The sequence below is a fragment of the Panulirus ornatus genome, chromosome 56, assembly GCF_036320965.1.
Source record: "Panulirus ornatus isolate Po-2019 chromosome 56, ASM3632096v1, whole genome shotgun sequence".
Classification (NCBI taxonomy): Eukaryota; Metazoa; Arthropoda; class Malacostraca; order Decapoda; family Palinuridae; genus Panulirus; species Panulirus ornatus.
The window spans coordinates 23,043,859-23,071,309 of NC_092279.1; the positions used below are offsets into that span (position 1 = coordinate 23,043,859).

Genomic DNA, 27,451 nt, shown 5'->3' on the forward strand with positions numbered 1-27,451 from the left:
GGGGGAGGGGGCGAAAATTCTGGGGGCCTTGAAGAATGTGTGGAAGTCGAGAACATTATCTCGGAAAGCAAAAATGGGTATGTTTGAAGGAATAGTGGTTCCAACAATGTTGTATGGTTGCGAGGCGTGGGCTATGGATAGAGTTGTGCGCAGGAGGATGGATGTGCTGGAAATGAGATGTTTGAGGACAATGTGTGGTGTGAGGTGGTTTGATCGAGTGAGTAACATAAGGGTAAGAGAGATGTGTGGAAATAAAAAGAGCGCGGTTGAGAGAGCAGAAGAGGGTGTTTTGAAGTGGTTTGGGCACATGGAGAGAATGAGTGAGGAAAGTTTGACCAACAGGATATATGTGTCGGAGGTGGAGGGAACGAGGAGAAGAGGGAGACCAAATTGGAGGTGGAAAGATGGAGTGAAAAAGATTTTGTGTGATCGGGGCCTGAACATGCAGGAGGGTGAAAGGAGGGCAAGGAATAGAGTGAATTGGAGCGATGTGGTATAGAGGGGTTGACGTGCTGTCAGTGGATTGAATCAAGGCATGTGAAGCGTCTGGGGTAAACCATGGAAAGCTGTGTAGGTATGTATATTTGCGTGTGTGGACGTATGTATATACATGTGTATGGGGTGGGGTTGGGCCATTTCTTTCGTCTGTTTCCTTGCGCTACCTCGCAAACGCGGGAGACAGCGACAAAGTATATAAAAAAAAAAAAAACCCACTTATATTATGCATTAACAAGGTATCATTTTCAGACAATTAATATTCAATTCTTATCATCTCACTGTAATGTACACAGTACACTATTTACATATGAAGTAAAGGAGTAAATAATGAAGAAAAAAATCAAGATGTAAACCATTAAAAACAAACCTGTGAATACTTTAAAAAGGATATTAAAAAATTACCTTTATGAAAATATTTCATGGAAAATGTATATAATCATCAATAACAAATCTAATACCAACATCTGTCTTTAGAAAAAGATTTAGTTTTACATTACCTGGTTGGAGGTCAACAAATATCTCATTGTTCTCCGGTGAAACACCTTCCATGTTAAATTCATTAAAAAAGTGTCCTTGGTCAAGTTCTGCCCACAGCCCAGGTGAATTTCCCACTGCCCCAGCCTCATTTATGATGAAGAACAATCGCTCTCTGGTAATACGCAGCACACAGCTCTTGGCTAACCGAGCCACAGTGCCCACAATATCTGTAAGACAGTAATCCATTCAACTGACAACGAATGTGAACTTGATGTAAGGATAGGCATTACTCAACTCCAGGAGAGAGAACCTGCATACCAACACCCTGGATCATGCCTCTCATATGTTACTTTATTAATCATAATAAAATTACATCAGATTTAGTCACATTTTTGTAACTGCGTAAGGAATGAAATCAAATGTAACCAAAATGGTATTACAAATGAAGGTGCAACAAATATGTACAAGTACTGTATGTATTTTTTGGTGTCACATTAAGTACATAACCCTAGGACCTCTTTTATGGGGTTCTTGCAGCTTCAAGGCCACACTGCATCATGTAGCTGGGAAATGATGGACTTCCCAAGAGTAAGTTCTTCAATGAGATTGTACTCCTTTTCATTGACTGATGATGGTAAAACCTTGCTGAAAGTGACAGTTCAGTCACAGTGAAACAACATGAGGGCAGAGTCCAGCAATGCCCACTTGTGATTTGTGTGAACTGTGTACAGATACTTCTATCCTATAACAGTATATCATGTATAAGAATGAGTTGCAGAAATTTATCCAAATAGTGTAGGATTAGCATCATTAGTATTCAAACAAAGAAATTACAACTTAATGATGGTTAGACTAGGCACTGTTTAGTTAAGGTTCTAACCAACATTTTGAATATCAAAACTTGATGAGGTTGAATCAATTTTAGTTCTATGTATTCTACCTAATAAATCAGACCATAACCTAAGAGGAATGCCAAACTTATTAGGTATTTTCAACCATCAACACTATATCTTCCCACATTTTTCAAGAACTGCCCTTCCTTATCAAGCTGTTATTTGTGACAGGAAAAATATCTAAAATATAAAGAATTATGATGCAATCACTTCCCTGGTCAGTTACAATAATTTCAAATGTCAAATTTTGTATGTACCCTCATTTCCAACTAACAGCCAATGGAATGGCCAAAAAACAATATGGCAAGCTATAACTATAGGCACAACAGTAGCTCAAACGCGACAGTCACTTAGACAAATCTGTCAATTTTCAAGGCTTCAACATGAAAACTCCAATAATGTACTGAAGCCCCCAAACTTAAATTTTACCAGTTCTCTATACTGGTAATTGCTATTTGAAATTCTGGTAAATAAGAAGTATCCTATCAAGGTGTTTCTTTCATTTTTCATGGCCAACCTAAGCTAAAAGTAGGTCTTCCTTGTCCAACATTGCTATTCTGAAATCTTCAAATCACTTTCACTAACTTTACTGGCAATTACTTACACTACTTTATTTGGAAATATATGGGGAAGAAGACTTGTCACACTTATAGGGAAATAAAATTTGGAAAAAAATAGGTATTTTCAATAAAAAAAAGGTCTACATTAAGTGAAATACTTGTTTTTCATGTCACTGCTCTACAGATTTTTCTGGATGATAAATCTAATTCTGGTTCTCGTATTCTTCTACAGATATCAAAGGGTTTTAGATATTTTCTGGATTGAATAGGTCACTATTTTCATTAATATCTTTAAAGTTTTGCTACCATATTCAACCAAATAATGAATGAAATTATGTTAATAGTGAAATATGGGTTGCACTGTTCTTTGAATGGATACCCATACTTCCAGGTTCTTTACCTGGAAAATGGCAAGGCTGTGTTGTTTTCATTCATTGCCCATTACTGCCTATGGTCATCACTATTGATAATATTTTAGGTTAGGTAGGGCAAAGCCGGTTAGGTTGGCTCATTTTTTTAAAGATTTGTTTGGAGATCATAATATTCATCTACCTTTTTACAAACACAGACACAAGAAACATCTCTCCTCATATGACCCCTGCTAGATTTAGTAACATATTTTAATGAAAATCCTTTGTTTTATAAAACACGTCTCAAATATGAACAAATCCTGAAAACTAAAACTCTGATAAATATTCACTTTTCCTTATACCTCAATATTTAATCAGCTGAACTAATCAATGGAAGAGAAGTCGCTGTAATCTTCAAAATTCCAGAAACTAGTATTCTTAATGTCTAAAAATTTCAATGGAAAAATTGACAATCCCCCAACCAAAATTTAACTGTAGTAGATGCAGTAATAGTAACAGTAGTAGTAGTAGTAGTAGTAGTAGTAGTAGTAGTAGCATTTGCAGAAGTAGTAAAAGTATTAGTAGTGGTGGTATGAATAATATCAGTGGTATCAATATTGTAGTGGTGGGGGTATCATCATTAATAATTATCATAAATCATTATCCTTATTATCATTATAAGTAGTAGTAGAAGTAGTTTATCTACAATTCAAAAAATACAATATGCAGCAACAGCAGCATTTATGATATATGCCATCTGAGCCATATGTGATTATTACTTTACCAAAAGTGTGTTACAGGGAGAGTTTTACATTCATGTAACTCCATCTCTTAACCTCGTATATTTGTACCATGTCTTTACTCCTATGTGAGTATACACATGAATAGTTGCAAACAAATACACACCCCAGGATAAGCCAGTACCTAAATATCATCCAACCCCAAGGGAAGAATGAACCCCTAGGCTGGGTGTAGGCTAAATACCTTGCCCAAGATTCTAAGCCATGCAGGTCCAACCCTGGGCTGGCCCATGCTGAATCACGGCCAGTAACTAACATCTACACCATGAAGGTATGTTGTCCTATCTTGTCCAACTAGAATTGGAAGAATACTCAAGACTTAGAAAAATGTAGTTTGCATGTTTGCAAAGGCCCAGTTGGAAGATATGGAGGTAGAGGATTAAAAACATATTAATCTAAAGTTAGATTAGAGGAGGGTGTGGTACGAAAAAGAGCAGCCTCATCAATTACAGTTTGCTATAGTTTTATCTATGAGGAAGAGGAGAGGAACGAGCTGATTTGCTCCGCATCTGTGATTGTATTCTCTGAACTCTATCAAAGCTGTACCAGCGTATTTGAATTGTAGAACCTAATCATTCCATATTCTACGCTAACAGTAACACAGAAGTAAATCATTTTACTAATAAGATAAACAAAGTCAATCATCATTAATTAAGAAGTTTCGTATTCCCAGATTCGACTTATTCTATATCACTTACTTGAAAATTGTCTGATGCAGAGAATATCGTTCATTTTACCCCTGAACTTCATTTTGGCAGGGAAATGTTATAACGTTGTCCTGAAAACAAGTCAATTCTTGCGGTTGTTTTGATGGGATTCCAGGCAGCGAACATATCTAGCGAACTCTCTCATCAGATTACTCTTTAACCAACGCACAAACATAATCAGCGAATATCTTAAGCGAATACTAAAAAAAAGTCCAAATTATCATCTCATTTGCTTCGTAGGCCACATTGTTATGTACATTTTATATCTAGTTAAGGTTATTTTTCGAATCTAGACAAAGTCGTCTTATTCCGAGTGACTAGCAATATGTCTCCCATCAACAGACCTCACTGGACAAATTACGGACTATAATAGTTGAATAGGTTATTAATCCCATAAGCGATGTATGTCAATCAACTTCCACGAGAATATGATATTCCTTTCGTGTATAAACCTACAGGAGACTTTCTGTTCTTATCATGGACCTTATAAAAAAGTTTTAAACTGTTGTAGGAACTGTTAGTTATGAACATGGAAAAGGCTTTGATTAGAAAGGAAGAAAAATAATTCTACGTCCAGTCAGGACCCACAGTTAAAACACGATGGCTAATCATTGTCACAGTCGTCTCATCACCAAGTTTCAAACACGAGTGTTAAGTTATATTCGTAGCCCGGCATTACTGCCTGAATACCTGAATATAGTAAACACCGAGAGAGAGAGAGAGAGAGAGAGAGAGAGAGAGAGAGAGTGTTAATAAAATGTTATGATGCTTTTTGTGTACTTTTACCTCAAATAATATGCCTTTCTTCTTTATTCCTTGCCAGATTCAAGTAGTCCAGTTGTTCATATATTTAACCTAAAATACCCAGTTCTGCAGTGTAAAACATACGTGTAAACTGTACTTTTTTTTTTTGTAGACTGACGGTATCGAGGTCCTTAGTGTATTAAACAAATGATGCAATAGTATTCTCGGTAAATAAATCTATAACTACCATCTGTAGGAATTATTATAACATAATATGTTATCAAAACCTTTACAAATAGTATATGTTACTTATGTATATGTTCGTACTGTTCCTTATTTGCGTACTATCACATGTTGAGTGTGTACAATAACAACCTATTGCATACGATCATTCAACTTCTGCTAAATGTACATTTGAGAATTGAATAACTTATTTTGAGTTTCTAGTAATACTGTTACTGTATTTTTCATTTCCTTACCTAAATTTCTATTCACAATGATTACCGTTTGGCATAGTCATCAAAGTACATTTTCATCAATGATCTTGTACGATAACTTTCTTATTTTGACAACAACGTGAGCTAACTAGTCTTAGAAATGCTGCAATAAATTGTAAATTTAAAGACTACAGGTAAACTGAAAAGACTTTACAGTGTGACGGGGTAACACGGAATGAACTGAAGATTTATGTGCTAGCAGACAAGAGTGTTTGGGATCATCGCAGCCATGGTTGAACGTACAGCCGAAAAGGTGAGTGATGTTCCCCAGTAGAGAATTAGCAAATAAGAATTTTATATATATATATATATATATATATATATATATATATATATATATATATATATATATATATATATATATATATATCTCACATGGAGATTGACGTTGTACTCTGTTGCAAGGAATCATGATATCCGGTAATCAGATTATAAGTTGTTTTCTCTAAAGTACAGGTTCAAGTAAACAAGATAGAGAGTTTAGCCAAAATGGTTTTGGGATGTGGACTAAGCCTTTTTTATTAATAAAACTAGCAATGTAAAATTTCTGGTCGTGTTTCTTTTCAAAGTACACCACCTCAGTCAGACAGGAATTACATAGATTTAAGTTTACAATGACACTGTATTCAGAACAAAGTGAGTTAGGAGAGCATGATTTTGGATAATATTTTGGTAGATTTTACCAATTAAACTACTTATAACTTTGAATGTCAAGTGATCTTGTTCTGCAGTGCTCGTGCAATGTTTAGAGAGTATTTTAAAAGTTGCCGAGCATAATTCAAGAGCAACTTATTTAATTCTGAGATATTAGATAAGGTGATAATAATGTTAAATAATGATAAAGTGATTGCAATATTGACAAAATCAACAAAACGTAAACCCCTTAGTAGCCATGATGTATTATTGAAATATACCAACACCAAATTGGTCTGCTTCTGGGGATTGCATGGATTTGTTGCTTCTGTAGAGGTTGGGCAACAGCACAAATGGCCACATAGAATGTACTCCCCATGTATTCCCTGCATGTCGTAGAAGGCGACTAAAAGGGGTGGGAGCAGGGGGCTGGAAATCCTCCCCTCTCGCTTTTTTTTTAATTTTCCAAAAGAAGGAACATAGAAGGGGGCCAGGTGAGGATATTCCCTTAAAGGCCCAGTCCTCTGTTCTTAATGCTACCTCGCTAATGTGGGAAATGGCGAATAGTATGAAAGAAATATATATATATATATATATATATATATATATATATATATATATATCATTATTATTATTTTGCTTTGTCGCTGTCTCCCGCGTTAGCGAGGTAGCACAAGGAAACAGACGAAAGAATGTCCCAACCCACCCACATATACATGTATATACATACACATCCACACATGCAGATATACATACCTATACATCTCAATGTACACACATATATATACACACACAGACATATACATATATACACATATATATAATTCATACTGTCTGCCTCTATTTATTCCCATCGCCACCTCGCCACACATGGAATAACTACCCCTTCCCCCCTCATGTGTGCGAGGTGGCTCTAGGAAAAGACAACAAAGGCCCCATTCGTTCACACTCAGTCCTGGGGGTAGGGGAGAAAGAATACTTCCCATGTATATATATATATATATATATATATATATATATATATATATATATATATATATATATATATTTTTTTTTTTCATACTATTCGCCATTTCCCGCATTTGCGAGTTAGCGTTAAGAACAGAGGACTGGGCCTTAGAGGGAAAATCCTCACCTGGCCCCCTTCTCTGTTCCTTCTTTTGGAAAATTAAAAAAAAAAAACGAGAGGGGAGGATTTCCAGCCACCCACTCCCTCCCCTTTTAGTCGCCTTCTACGACACGCAGGGAATACGTGGGAAGTATTCTTTCTCCCCTATCTCCAGGGATAATATATATATATATATATATATATATATATATATATATATATATATATATATATATATATATACACATATATATACACAGGGAGCGGGGGGCTGGAAATCCTCCCCTCTCGTTTTTTTATTTTTTTTTTAATTTTCCAAAAGAAGGAACAGAGAAGAGGGCCAGGTGAGGATATTCCCTCAAAGGCCCAGTCCTCTGTTCTTAACGCTACCTCGCTATCGCGGGAAATAGCGAATAGTATGAAAAAAAAAAAAAAAATATATACACATATATATTGCTGTGGATGCTACTAATGGGGATTACCATTTTGCCATATTTTCATATGCAAGTTGTTAGAACAAATATTAGTGCTGTTAGTTATGACAGCAGTGGACAAGAAAATGTTGGAGAGAGCAATATGACAAAGTTTTGAAGTAAATGTAGGGTTATCAAGGGATTAGGGAAGATGCATTTGTTGAGGGTAAAGTGAAGATGCATTTTTAGGATCAAGTAAATGAAGGTTTATTAAGGTTTTAGAGAAAATAAATTTGGTGTTATCATCTTTCATAGTGAACATGGCATACTACATTTGCTTAAGAACATTGGCGGTTCTAGCTGCCATGTTGTCTCTTATGTTCAAGTGTGTCTCTGAGGATTACATTTATAGTTTTATCTGATGCAGCTAAGCCTTTGTATTGTATAGTTTACAATATTTCCTGCTGTACAGTAGTGAGACTATGCATACTTTGTATGTGTATATAGAATGTATAGTTTCTGATCTGTAAATCCGTCTATCTATATCTCTGATGCCCATTACCTTTGGGAACTCCCTCAAAAGGATGGCCATGGCAAAGGTGTCTCCATAATTGGTGCATTCCTGTGCCACTTAGCTTTAGTGTCTCTCCCTGAACAGGTCATTGGCAGAAGGCTACTCTAGCACATTGTTTTCAAAGGCTTGTACCTAACGTTCCTACCAACTACTTCTACCTGTTGTGTCTACCTAAATGTTCCAACCTCCTACTTTTACCTAATGCTCCCTCCTAATGTTCCTACCTACTGCTCCTACCCAGTATTTCTACCTAATGCTCATGTCTAATGTACCTACCAGTTATTTCTATCTATTACTCCTACTGTTTTGCCAGAAGGCAGGGCTAGCACACAGCAGCTCACCATAGAGAAATTGAGAGTTATGAAGATTGAGATGTGTAAGTTAAGTGTTATCAAGTGTTTTGAGTGACAAGGAGAGATTTTATGTTTGTGGACAGAATGCCAGCTGCTCCAAGTGTGTGTGAAGCAGAAAGAAAATACAGCTATCTGGCTCAGAGGAATGTAACTTGACAACCACTGAAGTGCTTGCTTATTACACAGCTGTCACCAAACCTGTCATACCTAGGCAGGAAGTACCGCTAATATGCTTCCCTTGTTGGTGGCTGCCTACCAACCACTACTTACTGATAAATAAACCTTATGTATTATTGAATATATTAAACTTGCAGAAAGAAGTGAGTGGAATTATAGCTTCAGATCTGCCAAGAGGAGCTTCACTGCTGTCAGAGCTTTCTACCAATCTTAATAATGTCACAGCCATATTTGCAGCTCTTGGTGAGAAAATCAAAGATGGTGAGCTGAACACAGATGGGGTGAGTAATATGTGATATGTTATGTGATGTATAATCACTGTAATGCTGTGTTTATTATCTTTATTTTTCCAAGCAGCGGTAGAATCATGCTAAGTTAACTTCCCATTGTCTTTATTTATGATTTTACATTATGATGAAATATAGTATTAAAAGATGACTGCAACAAGTACATCAAAGTGTCTTCCCATGTAATTCTTGTGCTCCTTTACATTTTTCACGGTATATTTCCTTGACATTGATTCTGGATTCATTGGGAAGTTTTGTGCTTTAACAAGACTTCTAAACCAAATTGTTGATGTCATCAGAGGTGGCAAAGAAGTAAAGCACCAAATATTCTTTAACACAGACTACTAGAAAATATATTGCTTTTGTGCATCTCTTTTCTTCATTATTTCTTTTTGGCATTCATTTGTATTCCATTATGTTTGTAGCTTCCTGACTCCTTAGTTCTCAGGTCATAAGTTTAACCTAAGTTTCATGCTGATCCGAGTTGCTGTTGGTTAGGGAGTCACTAAATTGCCTTAAAACTTTCAGAAGTGTTTTCATATCCTTGAATTGTTCATTCCATGATGCCTTGAACCCTTTAGTCTTTTGACATAATATCTTATAATGTATTGTTTTTGTTGTTTAGGATGGATGCAAAATAGAAATGATCGAAGTAGCTATTTTTCGTTTCTTTCTAACAGACCATCTGTCAATACCAGATTAGAGGATATTGCAGTTATGAAAGAATTTAGGATTATGGCATAGGTTAGTGTGGGGAAGAATAGCTGGAATTGCTTCACAAATGTTTTTGGTGAATGGATTGCAGATTATGAATATACGTGACTGAATATTTTTCCCAACCCTTCTTTTTGAAAATGAAACTTTGATGCTCCTAGATAGCATTAAGATAAACTGGTGGATTGGTAGAGATTAAAGTGATATTATAGTATATGCATTGGAGAGATTAGCTTTATTATGAAGAGGTAACAGAGTGGTATGAAGTGAGATAAGCTGCACAGATAAAAGCCTCTATATGATACAGCTGCATAGATTGTGTGATGAATCATAGGATGGTGAGTATATTTAACATGGTTGAAGATACAAGCAGGAGAGTTAGACTTCATGAGATACAAATAGATTTAATTAATAAGTTGCCAAAGAATATGGGTTTCGGGAAATGATGCCAGAAGAATGACTAGGGGTTGTGTGAAGTAAGAGCATTTAATTTCTTGGGTTGCAAAATGAAGCAAGATCCAACATGTCTTTGTGACTGCATGTTCTGTACAAAAGTGAGTGAATGTGGAGGATTAATATGGAAGTTGTTGTTCACACAGTTTTATTTGCCTTAAATTATAGATGAATAGATTTTGAGTTTTAGTGTTTATGGTCCACTGAGGACATCAGAATACGTGTAGATCTTTACAGATTATTTGTTACTTATGAAAGTTTTTTCTATATACTGGTAGCTGTTGTCTTCATTTCCATTGCCATTTAAATACAATAGTTCCAGTTCAAACATCCATAAATATGATTTCTTTTCTGTGCTTGGTGATGAAATAACAAAGCCTTTCTTACTTAGGCTGCAATATACTTATTCTCATGGTTGACAAGACTGTTATCAGGGAAAATTTACATCTACACTCATCAAATGTAATTCCACATGTGTTACCTCATGAATTGCTTATGTGTCTCAGAAGTTTACTCTTTAGATATATCCATTTCTTACTTAGCCTACCTTTCCCCTTTATCTCTTTAAATTTGCTCTTATAGACCTTCACCAGTTTCCACTGTGCCATGTAATGTACATTGTCATACCATCTTTGTCAGTTTTGGTCCATTTTATATCATCTTTGTAGGCTTTCATCCATGTGTCTTTCTGCTGGCTCTCTCACACCATACTCCTTTCAGTGTGTAATTTCAGGTGTCTACAGTTTTTCATGTCTTCATTCTTTAGATTTTCTATTTAATTTCCCATACCTTCTTTTACCTTCTTTCTTTAGTTGATCTCTTTAATCCTTATCATATTAATCACATTAAACTTTATAATGATTAGATAATGTAATCTACTCATTTTTGATAATGTTTTAATTTTGGTTTCAGGGTTTGAGCTTACTGGAGCTCAAGAACCAGTCTTTCCTTTCATATATGACCAATCTCGCATACATAACTTTGCGGAAATTGAAAGGTGCTAAGATTGAGAATGACCCTAGCATTGGTAAGGATATAATTGTTTTTCCTACGTTGAATTTAATGAATTTGAAAGAAAGATACCAACTATTTTATATGCTGACACCAGCATCCAGTACAGGATACATGGAGAATATTTCCCAAAAGTCTTTAGCCATTGTACATAGTATTTTACTGAAGTTCTGATACTCTTTGCACTCTTATATAGTGTTATTTAGGAATTGGTTGCAGAAATCATTTATTTTCCCATATAAGATGCCAAATTTATTTTTGATGAAATAAGTCCTGGTACATGTTGTTATGAGAAAGGCTAGTGAGTGGTGGAATTAGGTAGACAAATTGCTTGTGAAAGAGTAAGGAAGGTGTATGGATTGTATATACAAAGGAGAAATGTGAATGATTGAGACGAGTACTGGAGAAAGCAGCAGGAGGCCAAGAAAGCTATGAGCTGGAAAAGAGGGTAAGCAACTGATGGACTTTTCTTGGAAGGAGGGAATAGTGTATTGAGAGGAAGGGAACAAATACAGGTGATAGTGAGGAGAGCTGATGTGGAGATGGTAATGGGCAAAGAGGAGGTGAAAAAGAGGTGACATAAGTATTCTGAAGGAATGTTAATTGTGTTAGATTGGGTGATGGATGTGCTGTGTTTGCAATGAGGTGGTATGTGGAGTGAGAGAGAGCCATGGTGAATGGTATTGTGAAAAGAGAGTTGGTGAAAGCCTTGCATAAGATGAAATGTTGGAGTGGATGGGATTAAGGATGAGTCGTGCAAGAAAAGGTGTGGTAAAGTTGTGGCAGTGTGAATGGAATTGTGATTGAGTTTTGCAAGAAAGGGTATGGTATTGCTGTTGACTAGTTAATAAGACTTTAAGGCATCTGTTTTGCCTGAATTGAGTGCTTGAGGATGCAGAATATGTGTACAGTGCTCTCATATAAAGGAAGAGGGGACAAAAAGATTACAGAGGTACAAGTTTGTCGAGTATACTTTGTCAGATGTTTAGGAGAGAGGTGATAAAGAGGGTAGTGGCATACACAGAACATCTGAGTGGAAAGATGGAGTGTGGCTTCAGAAGTAGATGTTTGGCCCTGGTGTTTACTTTAAAGTATTTTCATGAGAAATGCTTAGGTAAATACAGTGAAATATCAGTGGCATTTATGGATCTGGAGGACATGTTTGATAAGCATTGCCAAAAGGCCTTGTAGAAACTGCTGTGAATGTATGGGTTAAACAGAAAGTTCTACATGCAGTGAGGAGTTTTTCTGATGAATGTGTGTCTGCTTCAGGGATGTGTGATGTCACCATGGATGGTTAATCTGTTTATGGATGGGGTGTTGATGGATATGAATGCAAGTGCTATAGAGAAAGGGTCAGGTCCTATGGTATGCTGGGGAATTTAGGTGCATGGGAGGTGAATCTGTAGCTCGCTGTAAACGATACATTTGTGTGGTGGCAGACTCCAGAGAGAAACCCCAAAACCTAGTGACAGTTTGGGAATGTATGAAAGGAAAAAAAATGGAAAATAAATGTGAACAGGTGGTGAGGTGCTTCAAGGAGCTGACACAGGTTGGTTTGAATGTGTCTTATTCAAGAGGAAGTGGAGTACTTTAAGTATTTGGGAATAGATGTAACATTGGATGAAACCATGGGGGTGAAGTAAGTGATAGGATAGAAGAGAGCGCTTAAGTTCTGGGTTCATTAAAGAGCATGTGGGAGGAAAAATCAGTATCTGCTAGAACAAGAATGGACTTGTTTGAAGGTAACTTAGTTGTGATGGTGTTTTACTGATGTAGGTCGTAGACTTTGAACACAGGAGAAAGGAAGAGGTTTTGTTATGCCGGAGGACAATATGTTGTGTGAGACAGGTTGATCATGTAAAGAATCACAGTATAAGAGAAATGTACGGTAGTGAACACAATCTGATTGAAAAAGTTGACCAGGGTGTGATGAAATGGATCAGACATAAGGAAAGGCAAGTAAAGAAAGATTTAGGAGCTCAGTATATTAGAAGTGGAGGGAGCAAGGGGGAGATGGAGATGGAAGGATGGAGTGCAGAAGGCTTTGGGATACTGGGGCATGATTATTCAGGAGGGGGAGAAGCACACATAGGATAGTATGATTTGGATTCATGTGGTAAGTGGGGGTAGGGGGTCAACATGCTGTCAGTGGACAGAACCAGGGCATGTGAAGTGGTGAAGTTAAACTTTGGAGTAGTCTCTGGGACTTGACGGTTGTGGGTAGGCTCTGGTTTCACTGTATTATAGCTAGAGAGCGGATGTGTGCCGGTGAGGCAATTTTGTTTTTGTTCATGCTAAGGTGGAACAGGCATTACATTAATTATTAGCCATTTTTCAAAATATTTTAGATTTATTAGGTGTTGTACATAAAAGTCTTTCTATCCAAAAATGTAAATAGAAAAGAAGGTAACTTACCCTTTAAAAATTTTGAAACAAAAACTAAATGTGAACCAGGTACCATACTGTATACAGAGCAGTGTTCAGTCATATTTTAGTAATAAATATAATTACTGTAATTTCTTAAAAAGTTTTCCATAATTGTATATATATGTAGTGTAAGTAGTATATAACTTGTTAAATTTAATGTGTCATTTGGTGTGATATATACTCTAGAAATGTTAATCAAAATTGATTTGTTTCAGGAGGCTTTTGGATTGTAATATTTCTGGGTGACTGGATTGTCCCAAAAATATATTATGATCTTATAGCATAAGTACTCGGAAAACTCTCTTTGTCAAAGTCACTGACTTATATTAAGTGATGTTTCAGGTATCTGATAAGGCTTTGAAACCAGACTGAATCTGTTCAACAAGGAATGAGTACATTATGAAATTAAGTAAATATCAATACTTCCCCTTCTGTTACTCACTGTATTAAAGGTTACTTGTGTTCAAGGCACTCTAGGTTGATATGAGGTTTAGCAGAAGTCAAAAGATACTTATGTATAAAATCTACATTGTGTCTGTGGGAATCATTTAGATGGATGTGATTTGGATGATCATGCATTCAGATTAATTGAATTGTGGTGGACATCCTTAAAAGTAGGTTTTTTTTTTTTTTTTTTTTTTTTTTTGCTTTGTCGCTGTCTCCCGCGTTTGCGAGGTAGTGCAAGGAAACAGACGAAAGAAAATGGCCCAACCCACCCCCATACACATGTATATACATACGTCCACACACGCAAATATACATACCTACACAGCTTTCCATGGTTTACCCCAGACGCTTCACATGCCCTGATTCAATCCACTGACAGCACGTCAACCCCGGTATACCACATCGCTCCAATTCACTCTATTCCTTGCCCTCCTTTCACCCTCCTGCATGTTCAGGCCCCGATCACACAAAATCTTTTTCACTCCATCTTTCCACCTCCAATTTGGTCTCCCTCTTCTCCTCGTTCCCTCCACCTCCGACACATATATCCTCTTGGTCAATCTTTCCTCACTCATTCTCTCCATGTGCCCAAACCATTTCAAAACACCCTCTTCTGCTCTCTCAACCACGCTCTTTTTATTTCCACACATCTCTCATACCCTTACGTTACTTACTCGATCAAACCACCTCACACCACACATTGTCCTCAAACATCTCATTTCCAGCACATCCATCCTCCTGCGCACCACTCTACCCATAGCCCACGCCTCGCAACCACACAACATTGTTGGAACCACTATTCCTTCAAACATACCCATTTTTGCTTTCCGAGATAATGTTCTCGACTTCCACACATTCTTCAAGGCTCCCAGAATTTTCGCCCCCTCCCCCATCCTATGATCCACTTCCGCTTCCATGGTTCCATCTGCTGCCAGATCCACTCCCAGATATCTAAAACACTTTACTTCCTCCAGTTTTTCTCCATTCAAACTCACCTCCCAATTGACTTGACCCTCAACCCTACTGTACCTAATAACCTTGCTCTTATTCACATTTACTCTTAACTTTCTTCTTTCACACACTTTACCAAACTCAGTCACCAGCTTCTGCAGTTTCTCACATGAATCAGCCACCAGCGCTGTATCATCAGCGAACAACAACTGACTCACTTCCCAAGCTCTCTCATCCCCAACAGACTTCATACTTGCCCCTCTTTCCAAAACTCTTGCATTCACCTCCCTAACAACCCCATCCATAAACATATTAAACAACCATGGAGACATCACACACCCCTGCCGCAAACCTACATTCACTGAGAACCAATCACTTTCCTCTCTTCCTACACGTACACATGCCTTACATCCTCGATAAAAACTTTTCACTGCTTCTAACAACTTGCCTCCCACACCATATATTCTTAATACCTTCCACAGAGCATCTCTATCAACTCTATCATATGCCTTCTCCAGATCCATAAATGCTACATACAAATCCATTTGCTTTTCTAAGTATTTCTCACATACATTCTTCAAAGCAAACACCTGATCCACACATCCTCTACCACTTCTGAAACCACACTGCTCTTCCCCAATCTGATGCTCTGTACATGCCTTCACCCTCTCAATCAATACCCTCCCATATAATTTACCAGGAATACTCAACAAACTTTTTTTTTTTTTATTATACTTTGTCGCTGTCTCCCGCGTTTGCGAGGTAGCGCAAGGAAACAGACGAAAGAAATGGCCCACCCCCCCCCATACACATGTATATACATACGTCCACACACGCAAATATACACACCTACACAGCTTTCCATCGTTTACCCCAGACGCTTCACATGCCTTGATTCAATCCACTGACAGCACGTCAACCCTGGTATACCACATCGCTCCAATTCACTCTATTCCTTGCCGTCCTCTCACCCTCCTGCATGTTCAGGCCCCGATCACACAAAATCTTTTTCACTCCATCTTTCCACCTCCAATTTGGTCTCCCTCTTCTCCTCGTTCCCTCCACCTCCGACACATATATCCTCTTGGTCAATCTTTCCTCACTCATTCTCTCCATGTGCCCAAACCACTTCAAAACACCCTCTTCTGCTCTCTCAACCACGCTCTTTTTATTTCCACACATCTCTCTTACCCTTACGTTACTCACTCTATCAAACCACCTCACACCACACATTGTCCTCAAACATCTCATTTCCAGCACATCCATCCTCCTGCGCACAACTCTATCCATAGCCCACGCCTCGCATCCATACAACATTGTTGGAACCACTATTCCTTCAAACATACCCATTTTTGCTTTCCGAGATAATGTTCTCGACTTCCACACATTCTTCAAGGCCCCCAGAATTTTCACCCCCTCCCCCACCCTATGATCCACTTCCGCTTCCATGGTTCCATCCGCTGCCAGATCCACTCAACAAACTTATACCTCTGTAATTTGAGCACTCACTCTTATCCCCTTTGCCTTTGTACAATGGCACTATGCACGCATTCCGCCAATCCTCAGGCACCTCACCATGAGTCATACATACATTAAATAACCTTACCAACCAGTCAACAATACAGTCACCCCCTTTTTTAATAAATTCCACTGCAATACCATCCAAACCTGCTGCCTTGCCGGCTTTCATCTTCCGCAAAGCTTTTACTACCTCTTCTCTGTTTACCAAATCATTTTCCCTAACCCTCTCACTTTGCACACCACCTCGACCAAAACACCCTATATCTGCCACTCTATCATCAAACACATTCAACAAACCTTCAAAATACTCACTCCATCTCCTTCTCACATCACCACTACTTGTTATCACCTCCCCATTTGCGCCCTTCACTGAAGTTCCCATTTGCTCCCTTGTCTTACGCACTTTATTTACCTCCTTCCAGAACATCTTTTTATTCTCCCTAAAATTTAATGATACTCTCTCACCCCAACTCTCATTTGCCCTTTTTTTCACCTCTTGCACCTTTCTCTTGACCTCCTGTCTCTTTCTTTTATACATCTCCCACTCAATTTCATTTTTTCCCTGCAAAAATCGTCCAAATGCCTCTCTCTCCTCTTTCACTAATACTCTTACTTCTTCATCCCACCACTCACTACCCTTTCTGATCAACCCATCTCCCACTCTTCTCATGCCACAAGCATCTTTTGCGCAATCCATCACTGATTCCCCAAATAAAAGTAGGTACAGTAAACAAAAAGAAATGTACTCAACACAAAAAATTAGCATAGCAAGTACATGCATAAAGAACACTGGGATCAACATGAGTGTTTAGTGAGGCCTATTTGTGGGAAAAAACAAAATTGCCCTTGAAATTTGAAAATAAATGGACAAGTGTACTGTGGAGTATGGGGTTCTACCCATATTGAAAAACTTAACATTGAGGTACACAAGTCTTGATGCTTTTGTGTATGACATTGATAAAGACACTGCTATTTTAGACAGTATCTTTATTGGTAAAATCTCAAGTTTTACATTCTTTCTCTGAAAATAGTTGCAACAAATGCCAAGTGCTAAAAGTATGGCAGCAATGAATGCTTTATTTCCTTTTTTGAAAATTGATGGATAAATGAATGGAGATAGATAAATGATTGTATATGTTCATACTTACAGATCGTCTTGTGGAAACAAGGGTTGCTCTGGAACGTATTCGTCCATTGGAAGACAAGCTGAAATATCAGATTGACAAGCATGTGAAAGTAAGTTTATAGTTTAAAACAAATTTACTTCACAAGAATTGTGAATGTCGTTTTGATTATTAACAGTTTATTAGGACCTCTTTTTTGATAATCTTGTTTGAGGTGAACATATACATATATTACTGAAATTATTTTTTGTTTTGTTTAATGAAATTCAAATTGGACTACTACAAATTTGCTTGAAGTTTATCAGTCATGTTTGAAGTTACATTACAGGTGCATCTTTAAGCTTAAGTCTGATCCAGATGAGGTTTGAGAGGGATGTAATCAAAAAGCTGGATTCATTATTGCTGGAGTTCATGTAAATATAGTGATTTAACAGATATGTTGATCGTGATGCTGTTGATAAAGAGCATCACCAACCCTAATACTTAAACACTTGCAATACTGGTTTTAAAACCAGTGTTGCAAGTTTTTTAGTATTTCTTTCTTTAATACTTGTTCACCTTTACCAGCCTTATTGAGGCACTGGCAGGAACAGACAGATAAACCTTTTGGGGAAAATCCTCCCTTGATATCTTCTTCATAGTTTGCTTGTGAATTACACATGAAAGTTAGAGAATGAATGCAAGCAGATGCAGTCTTACTTTGTCTGTTCCTTGCTAATGCAGGAAACGGCAGTCAAGTAATAAAGAAAGAATCTGCGAATAATTTTTTTCACACTGCAGATAGCAACTGAAGGTGTTGTCAGTGCAGATGATCCCTCTAGACTGAAGGGCAACCTTGATAACATCGGATCATCTTCGGATGAAGATGAAAATGATGGTAGTATGAAGAAACCAGATGAAGAGCAGAAGATTTATAAGATTCCCAGGATCAGCCAAACTCATTATGGTAATGAATCTATTGATATTATAATTGTCATTATTATTATTATTATTATTATTATTATTATTATTTATTTTTTATTTTTTTGAAAAGATTATATCCAGGGAAGTTGATATCCCTCAGCTTACAAATGACTGATTATGGTGTAAAAGAAGAATGACCTCATAGCACAAAATCTCAGTTTATTGTGTCTTTGTATTATTTTTCAATTCATTATTCAATTCATTAACTGCAAAGACCAAGAATAGTGAATCATCATAAGATGGGCACACTTCACATTTGAAAACTGTTTCCAGAGACCAAATAATAAAAGGTAAAACATATATTAAAGAAAGTTGTTTGTAATTTTACCATAAGAATGAAGAATTTCTTTCCACACTGAAAAATAAAATTTGAAAAGAGTGAAGATACTTCCTGTAGGGAATAAAGCTCATTCAAATGGCAAGATTAAAAGAACAAAGGAAACCAAATGAATGCATACCTGTAATGGTTATTAGATTGATGAATTAGAAGGAAGTATGATAAGATTTAAACTTGGATTACAGTAATATTGTGAGTAGTTAAATGTCATCTTGTGATCAGAAGCCATGGAGATGATAAGTCTTGTCTTACGTCCCTGTCTTGTATGTATTCCAGTGATTATATAAACAACTACCATCCTGCTATTATTCATCACTCATTCCACTTATATTGCATACAGTCATATGAATTTTTGTTAAGGGAGCTGCAGGCTCGACACCTGTGTTCAACCACATGCATCTTTTGTGGGTATTAGTTTGCAGACAGAGTCACCAGCCCACACCATGCAGGATAGCAAAAAAATGGGATCTTCCAGTATTAATGATACTGAAAGAACTCAGTTTGAGGAAAAAGACTTCATATTTACTGTTCGTTTTTGTTTATATAATATATTATTTCAGATGGTGAAGAAAAGAAGGATGAAATGAAAGAAAAAGCGAGACAACGAGTTCTTAATTCCAGCATGTTGCGTGATGCCCTTTATGAACACACAGAGGACCCAGAAGTTGTATACAACATTGACGTCCTTAAGCAGAAGGCCATTAAGAAGCGTAGAGAGCTGGAAACGTAAGAAATCATTCCTAAGTTCCATGGTTTAATACCTTCATTTAAGTCACAGTTATGGGGTATGTTGAGCATTGCTCACTAAACAAGTGTGTTTTCATAGTATTGTGTTGAAGATATATAAGAATTTGGAATGAAGTGCATTATTGCTATTGCTGACTAGTTACCTCTCATCATATCATTTGAGCAACCTCTGGACTGTTATTTTGAATGGCAAACTCCTGAAATTCATGATAAGGCATATTTACTTCCTTACAGTCCTTCTGAGTAAACCTTTACCAGATTCTGTGTTGTAGTAATTAGGAAGTGATTATGAATGACCCTGGCCTAGGTTCAATTTATGGAATGGATGGTCAGGTCACAGCCAACCCAGCTGGTCATCCTCCCTTGGGGGCTGGTTGATAAATGAGTACCTGATCTGAGCTAGGATTTATGCTGTACATTTATAGGTCTGACTCGGAGATGGCCATTATTATGGCATACAGTTGCCTGAATCAAATTGGGTGCCATAAAAGAAAATATGATTATTATTATATAAAAACCCAGGGCTATTTATGGTGCTCCTACAATTTCAAGGTGGCACTGCAATCAGTAGCAGGGCAGTTGACAGTATTGTTTGAGCATTAGGTAGAAACTTTAGGTAGAAGTTAGCAGAGGAACATTAGGTAGGTGCCTCTACAAACACTGCTAGACTTGCCCTCTACCAGTGGCCTGTTAAGGGTGAGGCACAAAAGGCTAAGTGGTACTGGAGTTCACACTAGTTATAGAGACTCTGTTGCTGTGGCCACCCCCTTGAGGGTATTTCTGAAATGAGGCAACAGAGGTATAGGTAGATAGATATATAGGTAGATAGATTGTCTATAGATGTTAATACAGCTTTGCCAAAGGTAACATAACTACATGCAGGTGAAGTCTGGTAATGACTATATCACTTATGTGTTCACTGAATAGACACTGAATAGACTCTTTGAAAAGCTGATCTATGCAGAAAGAGGAAAATCTCCTACTCTCACTTACACAACATGGCTTCACACCCAATCACTTCATCACCATACGACAAATAAAATTCATAGAACATATCATAGATGGCTTCAACCAGCCACAACCTCTGTCACTCACAGTACTGGTGGCAAACACCAACAAAGCATCTGACACTGTCCCTTGACAAATCCTCACACAGAAGCTTCTTCTAGATACCCATACATACAGTATGGAGAGAATGGGTGAGGAGAGGTTGACAAAGAGGATATATGTATTTGTCATGGATAGAGGAGACAAGGAGAAGAGGGAGACCAAATTGGAGATGGAAGCATAGAATGAAAAAGATTTTGAGTGATTAGGGGCTGAACATGCAGGAGGGTGAAAGGCGTGCACAGGATAGATTGAATTGGAATAATGTGATATACTAAGGTTGATGTGTTGTCAGTGGACTGAACCAGGGCATGTGAAGCATATGGGGTAAACCACTGAAAGGTTGTGGATAGGGAGCTTTGGTGTTATTGCAATACGCATAACAGAGATAAAAAAAAATTATAAGAATCCTGATGGTATGACATTGAAATAGTTAATGGTCATTGAAATTTCCATTTTTTTTTTTACCTCCTTGGAATCTGTTTATATGTCAAATGTTTACAGATCAAATGAACATCTGAACTTTATTTCTTTTTATTCTTCTATGAACTGAAACTATCAGCTAAAATTATATTCTTTCTATCATTTGTATCAAAGCAAGGTGTAGAGTTTTTTGAATTACTGTGTTTCTACCCAGATATGAGGAGGACAACATGATCAGGAAAGTGATAAGTCGCCGTGATAAAACAGTTATGGGAGAATTGACCACACTGGGCACAATGGGTTCTGAGCTCTTGGGTTTCACCAACATGGATGCTTTGGATGAGGACTATGACCCATCTGCTCCTCAAGTGAAGAAACAGAAGACAGTGAAGTCATCTAAGGGCAAAGGAAAAGGCAAATTTAAAGGCAAAAAAGGTAATTCATTTCTTATAATCATAAACTTTGAGGTTAACCATTTATTGGCATTACAACAGTGTCTTATACAGAGCCTCATCCAATTAAGCATTCACTGCAGAGTATATCATTTCAGTTTTCTCTCACTCATCCTGTACATATACTCTCACACACTTGACTCAAGTACTCATTTGGTTATACTCAAAATCTAATATATCTGTGTTTATGCCAAAGAAGTATTGATATTTGAATCATGTATTTTATTACCCATAGCTTGCTGTGTATCATTTCTTATTCTTCTCTCTTCTTAATTTCCAAACACTGAGCACTTCAGCAGTCCATTTTGAGAAGAGTTGCAGTACTATTTTTGATTTTTAACAAATATCAGAACTATTTTTCTTAACCTTAAACAAAAGCATTTTACAGTTTACTAAGAACAAGTACAGATGAGTTGGGATATAGCATGACTAGATTCAATGATTTTGATATGACATGAGCACCAAAATTCCTCTTATCTTTTTGCTGTAATATGATCCATTGTGATGCAGTATAACCCCAGCTGGCTGGTTGGTGCTATGCTACCCAGGCTACCCTGACTACTGTGTCAGTTCTATGCAAGCATTCATTGAGTAACAGCATGTCATCTACCTTTTAAATGATTCTACATTCATGACCACATATTCCAGTCACCAACATGCCTAAGCATCTGGCAAGTGAACCTTTTAAAAGGAAAAGGTAGCTGTTATGGGGTCTGAACATGCAGAAACATGAAAGGTGTGCATTGAATAGAGTGAATTTGAACAGTGTAGTATGCTGGGGTTAACAGTGTCATCAATGGACTGGACCAGGGCATGTGAAATGTCTGGGTCTGTTGGGCCTGGATGTGAATAGAGAGCTGTGGTTTTGGTAGATTGCACATGATAGCTTGTATATGGATGTGAGCGGATGTGGCCTTTCTTCTTCTGTTTCTTGGTGCTACCTCACTGATGCAGGGGATGGTGATGCTGTATCCTGTAGAGAAGGGTGGTTCCAGGAATGGATGAAGGAAAGTAAAAATATGTACATGTGTATGTGTATGTATATGTATGTATGTATATATTTGTGTGTATGTACATGTATGTGCGTATATTTGTGTCTGTCAATGGATGGGTTTTTCTTTTCTGCTTCATAGTGCTACCTAGCTAATGAGGGAAACGTCAGTCAAGTCTGAAAAGAATTAAGAAAAATAACTGGAATATTGTTGGTACAGTAGAAAGTTTACGGTTCAGGTAAACAAGGCAACTGAATCGGGTATTTAAATTCAGAATGTTCATAATTTTTGGTGAATGATTGGTTAATTGTATTTTGTATATATTTTTTCTTTACAGTTCTCATTTGTAGGGTCTTAGCTAATGCATGAAGTGAAGTAATGAATATCTTTGTATTCAGGAAGAATAGTGGAAAAAACTTAGCGAGCCTAGTCCAGAGTCCTGAAGAAATGTGGGTCTGTTATTTACTGTGTGTATTGGATATTATTTTCAATGTTTGAACATTTTCATTGTATTTTGAGTATCATTATTATTATTATTATTATTATTATTATTATTATTATTATTATGTATTTTATTTTATTTTATTTATATTTTATTATACTTTGTCGCTGTCTCCCGCGTTTGCGAGGTAGCGCAAGGAAACAGACGAAAGAACTGGCCCAACCCCCCCCATACACATGCATATACATACGTCCACACATGCAAATACACATACCTACACAGCTTTCCATGGTTTATCCCAGACGCTTCACATGCCTTGATTCAATCCACTGACAGCACGTCAACCCCGGTATACCACATCGCTCCAATTCACTCTATTCCTTGCCCTCCTTTCACCCTCCTGCATGTTCAGGCCCCCATCACACAAAATCTTTTTCACTCCATCTTTCCACCTCCAATTTGGTCTCCCTCTTCTCCTCGTTCCCTCCACCTCCGACACATATATCCTCTTGGTCAATCTTTCCTCACTCATTCTCTCCATGTGCCCAAACCACTTCAAAACACCCTCTTCTGCTCTCTCAACCATGCTCTTTTTATTTCCACACATCTCTCTTACCCTTACGTTACTCACTCTATCAAACCACCTCACACCACACATTGTCCTCAAACATCTCATTTCCAGCACATCCATCCTCCTGCGCAAAACTCTATCCATAGCCCACGCCTCGCATCCATACAACATTGTTGGAACCACTATTCCTTCAAACATACCCATTTTTGCTTTCCGAGATAATGTTCTCGACTTCCACACATTCTTCAAGGCCCCCAGAATTTTCGCCCCCTCCCCCACCCTATGATCCACTTCCGCTTCCATGGTTCCATCCGCTGCCAGATCCACTCCCAGATATCTAAAACACTTCACTTCCTCCAGTTTTTCTCCATTCAGACTCACCTCCCAATTGACTTGACCCTCAACCCTACTGTACCTAATAACCTTGCTCTTATTCACATTTTCTCTTAACTTTCTTCTTCCACACACTTTACCAAACTCAGTCACCAGCTTCTGCAGTTTCTCACATGAATCAGCCACCAGCGCTGTATCATCAGTGAACAACAACTGACTCACTTCCCAAGCTCTCTCATCCCCAACAGACTTCATACTTGCCCCTCTTTCCAAAACTCTTGCATTTACCTCCCTAACAACCCCATCCATAAACAAATTAAACAACCATGGAGACATCACACACCCCTGCCGGAAACCTACATTCACTGAGAACCAATCACTTTCCTCTCTTCCTACCCGTACACATGCCTTGCATCCTCGATAAAAACTTTTCACTGCTTCTAACAACTTTCCTCCCACACCATATATTCTTAATACCTTCCACAGAGCATCTCTATCAACTCTATCATATGCCTTCTCCAGATCCATAAATGCTACATACAAATCCATTTGCTTTTCTAAGTATTTCTCACATACATTCTTCAAAGCAAACACCTGATCCACACATCCTCTACCACTTCTGAAACCACACTGCTCTTCCCCAATCTGATGCTCTGTACATGCCTTCACCCTCTCAATCAATACCCTCCCATATAATTTACCAGGAATACTCAACAAACTTATACCTCTGTAATTTGAGCACTCACTCTTATTCCCTTTGCCTTTGTACAATGGCACTATGCACGCATTCCGCCAATCCTCAGGCACCTCACCATGAGTCATACATACATTAAATAACCTTACCAACCAGTCAACAATACAGTCACCCCCTTTTTTAATAAATTCCACTGCAATACCATCCAAACCTGCTGCCTTGCCGGCTTTCATCTTCCGCAAAGCTTTCTCTGTTTACCAAATCATTTTCCCTAACCCTCTCACTTTGCACACCACCTCGACCAAAACACCCTATATCTGCCACTCTATCATCAAACACATTCAACAAACCTTCAAAATACTCACTCCATCTCCTTCTCACATCACCACTACTTGTTATCACCTCCCCATTTGCGCCCTTCACTGAAGTTCCCATTTGCTCCCTTGTCTTACGCACTTTATTTACCTCCTTCCAGAACATCTTTTTATTCTCCCTAAAATTTATTATGTATAGGTATGTATATTTGCGTGTGTGGACGTGTATGTATATACATGTGTATGTGGGTGGGTTGGGCCATTCTTTCGTCTGTTTCCTTGCGCTACCTCACCAATGCGGGAGACAGCGACAAAGTAAAATATATTAATAAATGAATATATATTTTATTCCGCTTTGCCGCCATCTCCCTCGCCAGCGGGGTAGTGCAAGGAAACAGACGAAAGAATGTCCCAACCCACCCTCATACACATGTATATACATACACGTCCACACACGCAAATATACATACCTGTACATCTCAACGTATACATATGTATACACACAGACGTATACATGTATACCTACGTACATAATTCATACTGTCTGCCTTTATTCATTCCCATTCATTTCCATAAAATAAATTATTATTATTGTTATTATTTTCTTTTTTCTAATGGTGGATGTCATAATATATCGTGATTTGATACAGTATCAGTACAGATTTTCTTGGTATCTATCATGTGCTAAATCCTGACCCTTCTGTATTTTTTGAGGATTATGTCCTTCAACTTTTTGTGTTGAATGTTTGAGTCGTACACTTATCCTTCTGTAGATCCATTTGTGTGCATCGTAACATCCTATTTGTTTTGTCCTCTTTTTTGATGCCTCAATATGATATATTGTACCTGCTTTCTGTAGCAGAAGTGTATCCCCAAGATTATTGCATTCTTTTTTTATCAGTATACAGGTTTATAGTTACTTCACCCTCATATATTTTGGTGAATTATGTTCCTTTCATGGTCTCACTGATAATTGTTAAAAGTACTTGCATAACGTTTTACCTTGGATCCACTTTGCTTGAAATGCTTTCTTGATAATATGAAATTATTCATATTCCTTTGTAAAGTGTTCAGACCTACACATTCTATATGAAATTGATTTTATAGAGTAATGATTGTCTGTAAAGTAAATTTTGCCTCTTAAGAGACATTGGTAGTTTTAATAATGAGTTTAAAAAGTAACTAAAGATGATGGTCAGTTAATGTAACTAGGTAGATTATGATATTCATGTATGCGTATACATTTACCTTTCATTTTTGTTTCAGGGATGAAGAAGAAGGGCAAACACTGATTTTGGAAGATAGATGTATAACTTGATGCCTTGTATATTTTTGTTGAGAAATAAATACGAAATAGAATTTTGAGTGCTGTTATGACATCAGGAAAAGTTTACCAGCTTACAAGTAACAAGTTAGTTCAGAGTTGATTATATTTCGCTCTTGCTCTTTCCTCCGCAGTATGTCTATATGAAGCTGGGGATTAGTACTAGACTTTTGGTGTATGTTTCAAATTAGACTTGTTTAAGTAATCTTCTGATGCACTTGTCTGGTAGATGAATTTATGTACTTGTCTTTTTATCTTCCCCTTTTTTCCCAATTTACCAGCTACCTTCTTTAATCTTCAATCCACAAAACTCTTCATCATTTCTCTGAACATCTTTCTGCTTCGAGTTCCTTAGGGGTAGCAGTGCTGCTTTAACACAGACATCTACCCATTGTATATATATTTCTTTGGTGTTCTTCCTTTCAGCAGGTAAGTCTGTTTCATGGATCCACAAATTCAACAAGGATAGAAGAGTGGAATAGTTGTCTAGTTCCTTATTCTGGATGCTCAGATAATTAAGTTGCAGTCCAACCATTGAGGCTCTGGGATCTTCTCTCATTACTGTTTGAGATGGTCATTATGTCAGCAGCCTCACACACCATTGGCTTCAGTGTATCCATGGCAAGTGAGGCTGGTGGCAGGGGATACACATTCCCCAAGAATTACCTCTTGAGTATGCAGGGCAGGGATGTCCAGCTACTTGAGGAATAGTTTAAAAGAAAGAAAGAAAAAAAAAAGCAATGTGGATAGTATGATCACAGGTGAGAGGTAAGCATGTGAAAAGGAAATGGTACCAAGAGGAACAGAGCAAGGCTGCATAACAGTTTGATTATGTAATATAGGAAAGTGACAGAGATATATGGAAGTGTGGTAACAGTTATGAATACAGCAAAGGAATTTTGGTGATAGAAGAGGGGGATCATAATGAAGGGTACATGTCTAGTGCACACTAATATGAGGGTTGAGGTTATCTGAAAGAGTGTGTGATAATGTGAACTCCTAGGGAGTCTGGAAGAGAGCATAGTAATGC

At 37.6% G+C, this 27,451-nt stretch overlaps 2 protein-coding genes across 6 annotated transcripts in view; one reads left to right on the top strand and one right to left on the bottom strand.

The window, feature by feature from the left end:
• Positions 1–27,451, bottom strand: part of Hus1-like (Hus1-like checkpoint clamp component) — an 88,908-nt gene that overhangs the window by 12,298 nt on the left and 49,159 nt on the right. For 3 of the 5 annotated variants that reach the window (XM_071694117.1, XM_071694119.1, XM_071694121.1), the window contains exon 3: positions 996–1,202. In XM_071694117.1, the coding sequence (XP_071550218.1) occupies positions 996–1,202 (207 nt within the window). Of the gene's footprint in view, positions 1–995; positions 1,203–4,276; positions 4,941–27,451 lie in introns of those variants that run through there. The other 2 variants (XM_071694118.1, XM_071694120.1) reach the window with 2 other exon arrangements.
• Positions 5,583–26,456, top strand: LOC139766016 (neuroguidin-like). Its single transcript, XM_071694105.1, has 8 exons — positions 5,583–5,779; positions 8,922–9,065; positions 11,151–11,265; positions 17,749–17,834; positions 18,503–18,668; positions 19,583–19,748; positions 21,514–21,734; positions 26,364–26,456. Exons 1-8 carry the CDS (start codon positions 5,756–5,758, stop codon positions 26,387–26,389), a joined length of 948 nt encoding a protein of 315 aa, XP_071550206.1. The 5' UTR covers positions 5,583–5,755; the 3' UTR covers positions 26,390–26,456.

Coding starts and splice junctions, on each gene's coding strand:
- LOC139766016 (XM_071694105.1), top strand. CDS start 5,756: ATGGTTGAACGTACAGCCGAAAAG. Junction 5,780..8,921: donor TTGAACGTACAGCCGAAAAG/GTGAGTGATGTT, acceptor TTAAACTTGCAG/AAAGAAGTGAGTGGAATTAT. Junction 9,066..11,150: donor GTGAGCTGAACACAGATGGG/GTGAGTAATATG, acceptor TTTTGGTTTCAG/GGTTTGAGCTTACTGGAGCT.